The 12,967-nt window shown below is 45.0% G+C and overlaps 1 protein-coding gene and 1 pseudogene across 1 annotated transcript; both read left to right on the forward strand.

Moving 5' to 3' along the window:
- The window catches only part of LOC111973916 (phospholipid-transporting ATPase ID-like), a 41,462-nt pseudogene extending 40,883 nt beyond the window's left edge, over positions 1-579 (forward strand).
- Positions 580-1,901: 1,322 nt separating this feature from the next.
- LOC139028771 (probable phospholipid-transporting ATPase IM) lies at positions 1,902-3,618 on the forward strand (the record flags this gene model as incomplete). Its single annotated transcript, XM_070446877.1, has 2 exons — positions 1,902-2,084; positions 2,412-3,618. Coding segments are annotated over 2 exons (510 nt in total), but the record flags the coding sequence as incomplete, so codon positions are not given.
- Between the last annotated feature and the right edge of the window lie 9,349 nt (positions 3,619-12,967).

The raw sequence follows: 12,967 nt of genomic DNA on the forward strand, positions 1-12,967 counted from the left end.
CTCGACTTACACTAAATTAGAAACTTACGACATACGCAACTAGATCCCCACACCACCTGAAAAACTACGGCAACCGTACACCACTCCACTGACTAACAACACGCCACATCTCCTTAATACCTATACACCACCGGTATTCCCTCTTCGCCACATCCACAAGAAACACCCAGACACTACGGCACTCCCACTACTACAGCACCCCGCTATCGCCACACAACATGCCATAAACCTGCCGACTACACTATCACCACCATTACAGCCTACAACACCACACAACACCATTACACTACAGCTAAACACCCTACACCCACAACCACGCAGCCGGTGAGTTTCCCGCCGATGTCCCAAACCTCCGATATTGCATTCATCTTGTGGACCTATTGGTGTCGGAAAGGCAAATTGGAAGTGGGTCCAGGGTGATCTTCACACCTCACGGGTAGGTGAGATTGATCTATGACATAGTGTCGTGAAAGCACTGGCCATCTAATAGAATGACCAGCACACACGTTGAACGCACCCCTCGACCCCCTTGCTATCTAGCCGACCTACCGCATGCGGGCGCGAGATAATGGGCTATAACGAGTGCTCTGAACAACCCATTATGCACACTCAAGCAGCACTCTCTAACCTCCTACTTCTACTTGGGTAACCAACGCCCACCTGAAATAAACTATGGAGTCTACGGGCCACACCCTAACTTGACCATGCGTACAGCTACAACTACACAATTCCACATTTCTGGGTCACACGAAAATGATCACAGCTTACAACCGGCGCAACTACATGGTGACAAGTGTTATCTCAAGCCGGCGAAGGAAGGGGTTTTAGCTCTGTCCTTTCTGGGTAGTCCGTCAGATTGTCTGTAGACACACCTCCGACCTACAGTTGCAAACATTCAGACCACTTACAGTCTCGAACACTATTCTATCAGCCACTCACACCTAACAACATATCTACACACAGAGGGAATAACTCCACAACATGTCACCTATGTTTACACTTACACTGATCATATCATCCAACTCCATAGTACTCACCCAACACTACACCACTACTTACATCTACCACCAATAGTGTTAAACAATGCAAGTGGGTTTCGCAACCCGCTTAACACCATTGAACTACACTACGACGACAAGTTTCAGTTTCTTCCATTTCTTGCATACAACCTACACTATGTATCTACCAACTGACACCAGCAAACAACTACTACACCACGACCCATTACACTGACACATACTCCAACCGCCGAGCATTCGTTTTGGGTTGGTTATAAAAAAACTATCAGCACAGACGTCGGCGAAACACAACTAAACTCGCCCACCCACTAACTAACAACCACGTACACATCTACACTTACTACCTGCCAACATCAACAATCGCGACAACACGTAGAAACCTACCAATCACACCGATACACCACAAACCAAACAACACCCACACCCACACCCAACACACCAACCACACACAACACACACAACACACCTACACACCATTACACTACACTACACAACACACCACAACACACCACTACACTGCACAACACACCACTACACCACACTACACACCAACAACACACCAACTACACCCCACTACACACCATTACACTACACACAACACACCATACAACCACAACACACCACTCAACTACACAACACACCACAACACAACACAACACAAACACCACACCACAACACAAACACAACACCACAACACAACACAACACACCACTACACCACACAACACTGCAAAAAGTCTTGAGCCAGGACAAACTCTAGACAGGGAGTGTGTGTGTGTGTGTGTGTGGTGTTGTGTGTGTGTTGTGGTGTGTGTGTGTGGTGTGTGTGTGTGTGGTGTGTGTGTGTGTGTGTGTGTTGTGTGTGTGTGTGTGTGTGTGTGTGTGTGTGTGTGTGTGTGTGTGTGTCTCTCCCTGCATCAGGCACAGCCGGAGGAAACTCGCCAGGAACTCCCTGAACCAGCCCAACGTGTGGCTGACCATCCTGCTCACCTCCATCCTCTGTGTACTTCCTGTGGTTGCCTACCGCTTCCTGTTAATACAACTCCGCCCCACTATCAACGACAAGGTGGGACCATTGACCAATCACACGTTGTCTTCTAGGAACACTAACCAATCACACGCTGTCTTCTAGGAACACTGACCAATCACACGCTGTCTTCTTGGAACACTGACCAATCACACACAGTCTTCTAGAAACACTGACCTAAAGGTCTTATTTAAAAAATGATGAACAACAAGTGGAAATCTGACCTACAATCCCAGTCCCAAAATACCACCCTATTCCCTATATAGTGCACTACTTTTGACCAGGGCCCATTATGGGTATAGGGTGCCATGTTTGGCACATCCTTACTGAATCTAAGATGAAGCCTATCCCTCCCCTTTCCTCCAGGTGATGTTCAAGGTGAGACAGGCCAAGGCCGCGCCCCCTCCCCTAGCCCGCCGTGCCCGGATTCGCCACACCAGCACCCGCCGTTCCGGCTACGCCTTCTCGCATGCGGCGGGATACGGGGACCTGGTGACGTCCAACCGTTTCCTGCGCCGTCCCGCCGTCACACTCACCACCGCTTTCACCCCTCTGGGATGCACCACAGGGTTCAGCCCCACGGGACGCTCAGCCGCGTACAGCCCCACTGGGAACGCTCTGAACACCAGACCACAGGATGTGGAGGTGACATCACTGCAAATGTACCACATGACGCGAGACCCCGCCTTCTGATGTACCGCACTATGCCCGCCTTAAGTCAGATAACAGTCATATATTAGCCACTTCTGAGACTCACTTAGATCATTCATTTGATGATACAGCAGTAGCAATACAAGGATATAACATCGATAGAAGAGACAGGAATGCTTATGGGGGAGGTGTTGCTGTATATATTCAGAGCCATATCCCTGTAATGCTTAGAGAAGATCTTATGTCAAGTGTTATTGAAGTGTTGTGGTTGCAGGTTCACCTGGCACACCTAAAGCCTTTTCTTTTTGGAGTGTTGCTATAGGCCACCAAGTGCTAACAGTCAGTATATAAACAATATGTGTGAAATGCTTGATAGTGTATGTAATGTAAACAGAGAGGTCTACTTTCTTGGGGACCTGAATATTGACTGGTTTCCATCAAGCTGTCCCTTCAAGAGGAAGTTGTTCACTGTAACCAGGGCCTGTAATCTGGTTCAGGTTATTCATCTTTCTACCAGGGTGTTTACAAATACTACAGGAACAAGATTATCCACATATACTACAGTTCAAAAGTTTGGGATCACTTAGAAATGTCCTTGTTTTTGAAAGAAAACCACATTTTTTTGTCCATTAATTAAAAGAACATCAAATTGATCAGAAATACAGTGTAGACATTGTTAATGTTGGAAATGACTATTGTAGCTGGAAACGGCAGTTTTTTTTATGGAATATCTACATAGGCGTACAGAGGCCCATTTTCAGCAACCATCACTCCTGTGTTCCAATGGCACGTTGTGTTAGCTAATCCAAGTTTATCATTTTAAAAGGCTAACTGATCATTAGAAAAGCCATATGCAATTATGTTCGTGCAGCTGAAAACTGTTGTCCTGATTAAAGAAGCAATAAAACTGTCCTTCTTTAGACTAGTTCAGTATCTGGAGCATCAGCATTTGTGGGTACGATTACAGGCTCAAAATGGCTAGAAACAAAGAACTTTCTTCTGAAACTTGTCGGTCTATTCTTGTTCTGAGAAATGAATGCTATTCCATGCGAGAAATTGCCAAGAAACTGAAGATCTCGTACAACGCTGTGTACTACTCCCTTCACAGAACAGTGCAAACTGGCCAAACCAGAATAAAAAAAGGAGTGGGAGGCCCCGGTGCACAACTGAGCAAGAGAACATGTACATTAGAGTGTCTAGTTTGAGAAACAGACGCCTCACAAGTCCTCAACTGGCAGATTCATTAAATAGTACCCGCAAAACACCAGTCTCAACTTCAACCCTGAAGAAGCGACTCCGGGATGCTGGCCTTCTAGGCAGAGTTGCAAAGAAAAAGCCATATCTCAGACTGGCCAATAAAAATAAAATATTAAGATGGGCAAAAGATGAAGATGAACAGAGCAAAGTACAGCGAGATCCTTAATGAAAACCTGTTCCAGAATGATCAGGACCTCAGACTGGGGCAAAGGTTCACCTTCCAACCTGACAACGACCCTAAGCACACAGCCAAGACAACGCAGGAGTGGCTTCAGGACAAGTCTCTGAATGTCCTTGAGTGGCCCAGCCAGAGCCCGGACTTCAACCCATCGAACATCTCTGGATAGACCTGAAAATAGCTGTGCAGCAACGCTCCCCATCCAACCTGACAGAGCTTGAGAGGATCTGCAGAGAAGAATGGGAGAAATTCCCAAATACAGGTGTGCCAAGCTTGTTGCGTCATACCCAAGAAGACTTGAAGGTGTAATCGCTGCCGAAGGTGCTTTAACAAAGTACTGAGTAAAAGGTCTGAATACTTATGTGAATGTGATATTTCATTTGGTTTTTATACATTTGCAAAAAATTCCAAAAAACAGTTTTTGCTTTGTCATTATGGGGTATCGTGTGTAGATTGAGGGGGGAAAAACAATTTTATCCATTTTAGAATAAGGCTGTAACGTAACAAAATGTGGAAAAAGTCAAGGGGTCTGAATACTTTCCGAATGCACTGTATATGGAAAGCTACTTAGGATGGTAGCTGACTCTACAGCCACTCCTATCGGTCAAATATGTCATCTGAACCTACAGGAAAGTCTGTGTCCTCAGGCCTGGAGGGAAGCCAAAGGTATTCCGCTACCCAAGAGTGGTAAAGCGGCCTTTGCTGGTTCTAACAACATATCGATCAGTTTGCTGCCAGCTCTTAGCAAACTGTTGGAATTTTTTGTTGTTTACCTAATACAACGCTATTTCTTTGTAAACAAAATAACAGACATTCAGCATGCTTATAGAGAAGGGCAGTCAACATGTAATGCACTGAAACAAATGACTGATGGTTGAAAGAAATTGATAATAATAAGACTGTAGGAGCTGTACTATTAGATTTCAGTGCAGCCTCAGCTATTGACCATAACCTGTTGTTGGGAAAACGTCTGTGTTATGGTTTTTCAACCTCAGCTCTGAATCGACGATATGGCATTATTTAATGGAAGCTTGTCATGTCAAACATAAAGTGTGGTACCACAGGGCAGCTCTCTAGGCCCTCTACTCTTTTCAATTTTTACCAAAGACCTGCCACTGGCATTAACCAAAGCATATATGACCATGTAGAGTGGCAAGAAAAAGTATGTGAAACCTTTAGAAATGCCTGGATTACTGCATAAATTGGTCATAAAATGTAATCTTCACCTAGGTCACAACAATAAACAAATACAGTCTGCTTAAACTAATAACACACAGATAATTATACGTTTTCATGTCTTTATTGAACACACCTTGTAAATATTCACAATGCAGGGTGGGAAAAGTATGTGAACCCTTGGATTTAATAACTGGTTGACCATCCTTTGGCAGCAATAACCTCAACCAAATGTTTTCTGTAGTTGCAGATCAGACCTGCACAACGGTCAGGAAATTTTTTGGACCATTCCTTTTAACAAAACTGTTTCAGTTCAGCAATATTCTTGGGATGTCTGGTGTGAACTGCTCTCTTGAGGTCATGCCACAGCATCTCAATGGGGTTGAGGTCAGGACTCTGACTGGGCCACTCCAGAAGGCCTATTTTCTTATGTTGAATCCATTCTGTTGCTGATTTAGTTCTGTGTTTTGGTCGTTGTCCTGTTGCATCACCCAACTTCTGTTGAGCTTCAATTGGAGGACAGATAGCCTAACATTCTCCTGCAAAATGTCTTGAATAACTTGGGAATTCGTTTTTCCGTCGATGATAGCAAGCTGTCCATGATAGCAAGCTGTCCAGGCAAGCTGTCCAGGTAAACCATGATGCTCCTCCCTCCACCATTCTTTGCAGTTGGGATGAGGTTTTGATGTTGGTGTGCTGTGCCTTTTTTTCTGCATACATATGTTCCTTCCAAACAACTCAACTTTAGTTTAATCTGTCCACAGAATATTTTGCCAGTAGCGCTGTGGAACATCCAGGTGCACTTTTGCAGACTTCAGACGTGCAGCAATGTTTTCTTTGGACAGCAGTGGCTTCTTCCGTAGTGTCCTCCCATGAACACCATTCTTGTTTCGTGTTTTACGTATCGTAGATTCTTCAGCAGAGACGTTAGCATGTTCCAGAGACTTCTGTATGTCTTTAGCTGACACTCTAGGATTCTTCTTAACCTCATTGAGCAATCTGTGCTGTGCTCTTGCAGTCATCTTTGCACTCCTAGGGAGAGTAGCAACAGTGCTGAACTTTCTCCATTTATAGACAATTTGTCTTACCGTGGACTGATGAACATCGAGGCTTTTAGAGATACTTTTGTAACCCTTACCAAGTTTATGCAAGTCAACAATTCTTAATCGTAGGTCTTTTGAGATATCTTTTGTTCGAAGCATGGTTCACATCAGGCAATGCTTCTTGTGAATAGCAAACTTAAATTTTGTGAGTTTTTTATAGGGCAAGGCAGCTCTAACCAACATCTCCAATCTCATCTCATTGATTGGACTCCAGGTTAGCTGACTCCTGACTCCAATTAGCTTTTGGAGAAGTCATTAGCCTAGGGGTTCACATACTTTTTCCAACCTACACTGTGAATGTTTAAATGATGTATCGATATAGACAAGAAAAATACAATAATTTGTGTGTTATTAGTTTAAGCACACTGAGTTTTTCTATTGTTGTGACTTAGATGAAGATCAGATCAAGTTTGATGACGAATTTATGCAGAAATCCAAGCAATTCCAAAGGGTTCACATATATTTCTTGCCACTGTATGCTGATTATTCAACCATATACGCATCAGTCACTGAAACCCTTAACAAAGAGTTGCGGTCTGTTTTAGAATCGGTGGCCAGAAATAAACTGGTCCTGAACATCTCTAAAACCTAAGAGAATTGTATTTGGTACAAATTATTCATGTTTTGGAAATTCCAAATAGTTTCCATAGTCAACTTACACACAGCACTGACACATAGCACTGACACACAGACCTACCTCACCAGACACCCCACCAGGGGTATTTTCACAGTCCTCCGGAACAAATTAAAGGAAACGTACAGTGTTATACAGAGTCAGGAGTGCATGGAACTCCCATCTCATATTGCTCAAATAAACAGCAAACCTGGTTTCAAAAAAACAAATAAAGCAACACCTCACGGCACAACGCCTCTCCCCCATGTGACCTACTGGTTGTGTGTATGTACTGACATGTACAGGTGTGTTCCTGATAGATGCACACACACTACATGTTAATGTTTCTAATGCATGTCAATTGTAATGTATTTTGTCTCCAATGTCTTTTTTGTTATGTGTCGGACCCCAGTAAGACTGTCGCTAATGGCGTCGGGCTAATGGGGATCCTAATAAATCACATCACACCGCCGGGTTAGCCAGGCTAATGGGGATCCTAATAAATCACATCACACCGCTGGGTTAGCCAGGCTAATGGGGATCCTAATAAATCACACCGCTGGGTTAGCCAGGCTAATGGGGATCCTAATAAATCACACCGCTGGGTTAGCCAGGCTAATGGGGATCCTAATAAATCACATCACATACTGTAACTGTACAAATAGCTACAGGAACAGAATTGTTTGAGGATTCCAAAGACAGACACTTGTGTCTGGTTGGTCACACCATCAGAAATATGAAACACTCTGTTTCTCCTTTTTCCTGCCTCACTCTGTCTCCTGTTCCACTCCTTGGCCTTGTGTCCCATCAAGTCTCTTCTCATGGGGAAATGTGCCTCTACATATCAACTGAATACTGTTAAAGCTCTGTGTGAGGACAGATTGACTGTGAGATTCTCTCAGGCTGTCTAAGGAGAATAAACTATACTCACTCAGTGCTGTGACACCATAGGGAAGGAGAAAACCAAAGGCCACACCAAACATCTCTGAGTTGTAGGTTTCACGACTAATTCCTAGCCTCGTAAGATCATCCTGATCATGGACTCAATCTGTGTAGTGAAACGGAATGTAAACTTGCCAAATCAGGATGCTAGTACAAGGCTAGTTTCTTCCATGCTCAACCAGCCCACTACTCCTCCACTGTGATGATACCCTTGTGCAATCACACAGGCGAAGAGATGTACTGTACACTTCAACAGTACCCGTGGAGGGAGAGGGAGTCACATCATCATGTTTATGGGTCTACATCCTGTCTGGCCAAGATGGATTGTGGGAGTCGAGATGGAGGGCATCTCCAGCACATTTACATTTTTTACATTTAAGTCATTTAGCAGACGCTCTTATCCAGAGCGACTTACAAATTGGTGCATTCACCTTATGACATCCAGTGGAACGGCCACTTTACAATAGTGCATCTAAATCTTTTAAGGGGGGGGGGGGTGAGAAGGATTACTTTATCCTATCCTAGGTATTCCTTAAAGAGGTGGGGTTTCAGGTGTCTCCGGAAGGTGGTGATTGATTCCGCTGACCTGGCGTCGTGAGGGAGTTTGTTCCACCATTGGGGGGCCAGAGCAGCGAACAGTTTTGACTGGGCTGAGCGGGAACTGTACTTCCTCAGTGGTAGGGAGGCGAGCAGGCCAGAGGTGGATGAACGCAGTGCCCTTGTTTGGGTGTAGGGCCTGATCAGAGCCTGGAGGTACTGAGGTGCCGTTCCCCTCACAGCTCCGTAGGCAAGCACCATGGTCTTGTAGCGGATGCGAGCTTCAACTGGAAGCCAGTGGAGAGAGCGGAGGAGCGGGGTGACGTGAGAGAACTTGGGAAGGTTGAACACCAGACGGGCTGCGGCGTTCTGGATGAGTTGTAGGGGTTTAATGGCACAGGCAGGGAGCCCAGCCAACAGCGAGTTGCAGTACCTGTCTCTTATACACATCTAGATGTGTATAAGAGACAGGGCGAGATCATGGAACGGGCAGTCCTTCCCCGGGAGGAAGAGCAGCTCCGTCTTGCCGAGGTTCAGCTTGAGGTGGTGATCCGTCATCCACACTGATATGTCTGCCAGACATGCAGAGATGCGATTCGCCACCTGGTCATCAGAAGGGGGAAAGGAGAAGATTAGTTGTGTGTCGTCTGCATAGCAATGATAGGAGAGACCATGTGAGGTTATGACAGAGCCAAGTGACTTGGTGTATAGCGAGAATAGGAGAGGGCCTAGAACAGAGCCCTGGGGGACACCAGTGGTGAGAGCACGTGGTGAGGAGACAGATTCTCGCCACGCCACCTGGTAGGAGCGACCTGTCAGGTAGGACGCAATCCAAGCGTGGGCCGCGCCGGAGACTGTCTCTTATACACATCTAGATGTGTATAAGAGACAGGAATAGAAGAGGGCCTAGAACAGAGCCCTGGGGGACACCAGTGGTGAGAGCACGTGGTGAGGAGACAGATTCTCGCCACGCCACCTGGTAGGAGCGACCTGTCAGGTAGGACGCAATCCAAGCGTGGGCCGCGCCGGAGATGCCCAACTCGGAGAGGGTGGAGAGGAGGATCTGATGGTTCACAGTATCGAAGGCAGCCGATAGGTCTAGAAGGATGAGAGCAGAGGAGAGAGAGTTAGCTTTAGCAGTGCGGAGCGCCTCCGTGATACAGAGAAGAGCAGTCTCAGTTGAATGACTAGTCTTGAAACCTGACTGATTTGGATCAAGAAGGTCATTCTGAGAGAGATAGCGGGAGAGCTGGCCAAGGACGGCACGTTCAAGAGTTTTGGAGAGAAAAGAATCCCGATTGTATGATGGAGTGTTCTTGTCCTTTAAACCAAGCACTGTTTTTCATTCCTTTTATACACATTTCAATTAAAAACTACCTGTGGGCCTGATTAGATGATATAAGACATTTGTTTTTATGAAGGAGATCTTCTGTTCACTAATTTAGCCCTCATCCAACGGCTAAATCAGTGTTGATCCTGAATGGGATTGTGACAATGTTAGCATGCTAGCCATTAGCCTCTGGACCAGCGACAGGTAACTGCCAAAATAATGGAAACACATGAGTAAATGAGGGATACAAAGTATATTGAAAGCTGATGCTTCCACACAGGTGTGGATCCTGAGTAAATTAATCAATGAACATCCCATCATGCTTAGGGTCATGTATAAAAATGCTGAGCAGGCCATTATTATTGGCTCCCATGGCTATGTCCCCATAGGATGTACAGGGCACGAGTGGTCACTGAAAACTACGTAAACCATAGGCCATGGCCGTTTCAGTCACCAGATCTCAACCCAATTGAACACTTACGGGAGATTCTGGGGAGGTGCCTGAGACAGCGTTTTCCACAACCATCAACAAAACACCAAATTATGGAATTTCTCGCAGAAGAATATTGTCGCATCCCTCCAATTGAGTTCTAGACACTTGTAGAATCTATGCCAAGGTGCATTGAAGCTGTTCTGGCTCGTGGTGGCACAACGCCTTATTAAGACGCATTATGTTGGTGTTTCTTTTATTTTGGTAGTTACCTGTAGGTCCCAATACAACATAATGACACAAGTTGAGAGGCACAGGGACAGCCATGGAGCAGCGGCCCTCGGATGAAGAGACATTTAGGCAGTAGACACACGGTTGCTGTTTCAACCTCCGGACAGAGCTGGACAGTATTTTTTTACACTTATTTCAATATTTTATTATTCTTTTTTTTTTTTAAACACCCGTTTTAATATTAAGTCAACTGTTTTATCATGTCTATGTATTGAAACATGGTTGGTAATAGAGAAAGATGTTAGACTTTTACAATGAGTCATTTAACATTAACCCAGTTTGCTGGTCTTTAGTGATATGTTATATTAGAGAGGAGTCATCTATTTTAGACCACAGGAGAAATATCCGATTGAAATAGCTCCTCCTTACTAGGGGGAAACAGAATCTGATCGAAGAGCTACAATATCAAAGAGATGACATGTATATCCATTGATTTAGAGCAAGTGCTAGATGTCAGTCTAGTGTTTAATAAAAGGTGAAAAAGGAGCTCCAGTCTGCACACTGATTACGCTCCCGTGTGAACGTATTAGACAGAGATTTAGTGGTCGAAAACAACAAACAAACGCATTCACATGAAAGCAACAACAGACACATCGTTAGCTCTAACAACTTAGAGCTCCAACACAGCTGCATGACAGACAGAGACCGTATGTGTAGTAGCAGTATTATCGGAGATGTCAACAGTACATGTACTATCCAGGAGAGGGTGCTACAAACACATCGTTCTCAAATTCAAAAACACTGCTGGCAAGTTACCAAACTGAATGTGGGACAGTGTTTTTTGTTGTTGTTCATGCATTTTACAACAATCAAAAGGCATTCCTTTACCATAAATACAATTTATAAATCATTTCTGATGTTTTTTTTTTAAAGACACAGGCAATGATCTATCCCATATCACAACAAGGGTCCGCTATGTGCAATGGAATCAATGGGATAGTCCCAAAAGTACAACACAAATTCAAGTACAGCACAACAAAGTATGTCAAGTAGGCCAATTTTTCAAGTAGGCTAGGCCAGGCAGGGTCAGCAGCATTTGTTATTGTTGTGCTATTAGACAAGTAGAACTGAGTTGGCACAGAAGGCCCACTGGAGTCGGCTGCAAATTAGATACCATTCCAAGCCTGGGTGAAAGTCTGTTGTGCAATCATTCCAACTCCTTGTCAATAATTTTCATGCCAAACGTGGTTGTCATTACAATGACAACAATGGACTTGGCAGATCTAGGACCAGGCTATACAATTCCAGAATATGTCAAATATGTTGTAGGCTAGGCCTATGCTCCAGGCCAGGCAGGCCTGTAGTGATGGGGCCTGAGGCAGATAGGCCAGCTGGGCTTGCTCGCCTTGGGCCTGGTAACCAGGGCCTTATGCCAGGGTCCTTGCTATTCGGAATCCTTGGGACGTCCCTCCCTACCCCATTGAAGTTGTAATTTAAAATGGTTAGGGTTAGGTAAGGGATAATGTTATGGTTCAGAATAAGGACGTCCTACGAATCCCGGATATCACTAACCCTTATGCCAGGGCCCAGTCAAGGGCGTGGTGGAAATGACTAAGCCGACTGAGCCCAGTCCGTATTGGGCTGCTTACTGGCTGCTACTGATTATCTATTCTTAGCTGTATGAGAACATGGCAATGGTTCCTGAACCCTCCTACAGTAGCTCCTTTAAAATTGGCTGTTGAAAACAGACAGGATTAAATTGTGCAGTGACAGTAGGCCTCTGTCATCATCGTTTAACTGTCAAGTCGTTGAGCGCTTGAGACAGCAAACGTTCGAAGGCTATCGGAAACGTTAATTGTATAATGGTTAGTACTTTCAAGGATTTAAAGATTTAAAATGGCTTTTGTGAAAGGATTGATGTAGGCCTCTGTGGGTTAAGGCCTCAAGCTAGAGGTCTTCACTGGTCCACCTGAACCTGAATACTCGAGCTGGACCGGGTCCAAAATTCTATCTTTTCCCTTGGGTCCTGGTCGGGTCCTCTTTGATTGTCATCGGATCCTGTTCTCGGGTCCGTTCGGGTCCAGGTACTCCTTTAAAAATATATATTGGGTCTATTCGGGTTCGGGTCTGATTGTCCTGGGTCCGTCCAAGTCCAACTTTTTGGACCGAGAAGACCTTAAACTCTATTTCTCTCTAGTTTGCTTTCTGCAACAAGGAGAGGCAAGGGACGTGTACTAGCACGTGTACTGGGCGTGTCTTAGCCAAACGTTGCCAACCCCTAAGCCAATGATATTAGGAGATATTTGAATATATTTGTTTATTCAAAATCCGTCTGAATACTGAGCTCTGGTTGGTTCGTGGAAGTCCAACTGACCAATCGCTTAAATGACAGGTGCCCAGCTGGGCGTAAACCCCGCCTCCTATTGACTTTTCAGCAAACCCCGGAAACATCGTTCTTTAAAGGGACACTGATC

Source organism: Salvelinus sp. IW2-2015, linkage group LG15 (assembly GCF_002910315.2).
Source record: "Salvelinus sp. IW2-2015 linkage group LG15, ASM291031v2, whole genome shotgun sequence".
NCBI lineage: Eukaryota > Metazoa > Chordata > Actinopteri > Salmoniformes > Salmonidae > Salvelinus > Salvelinus sp. IW2-2015.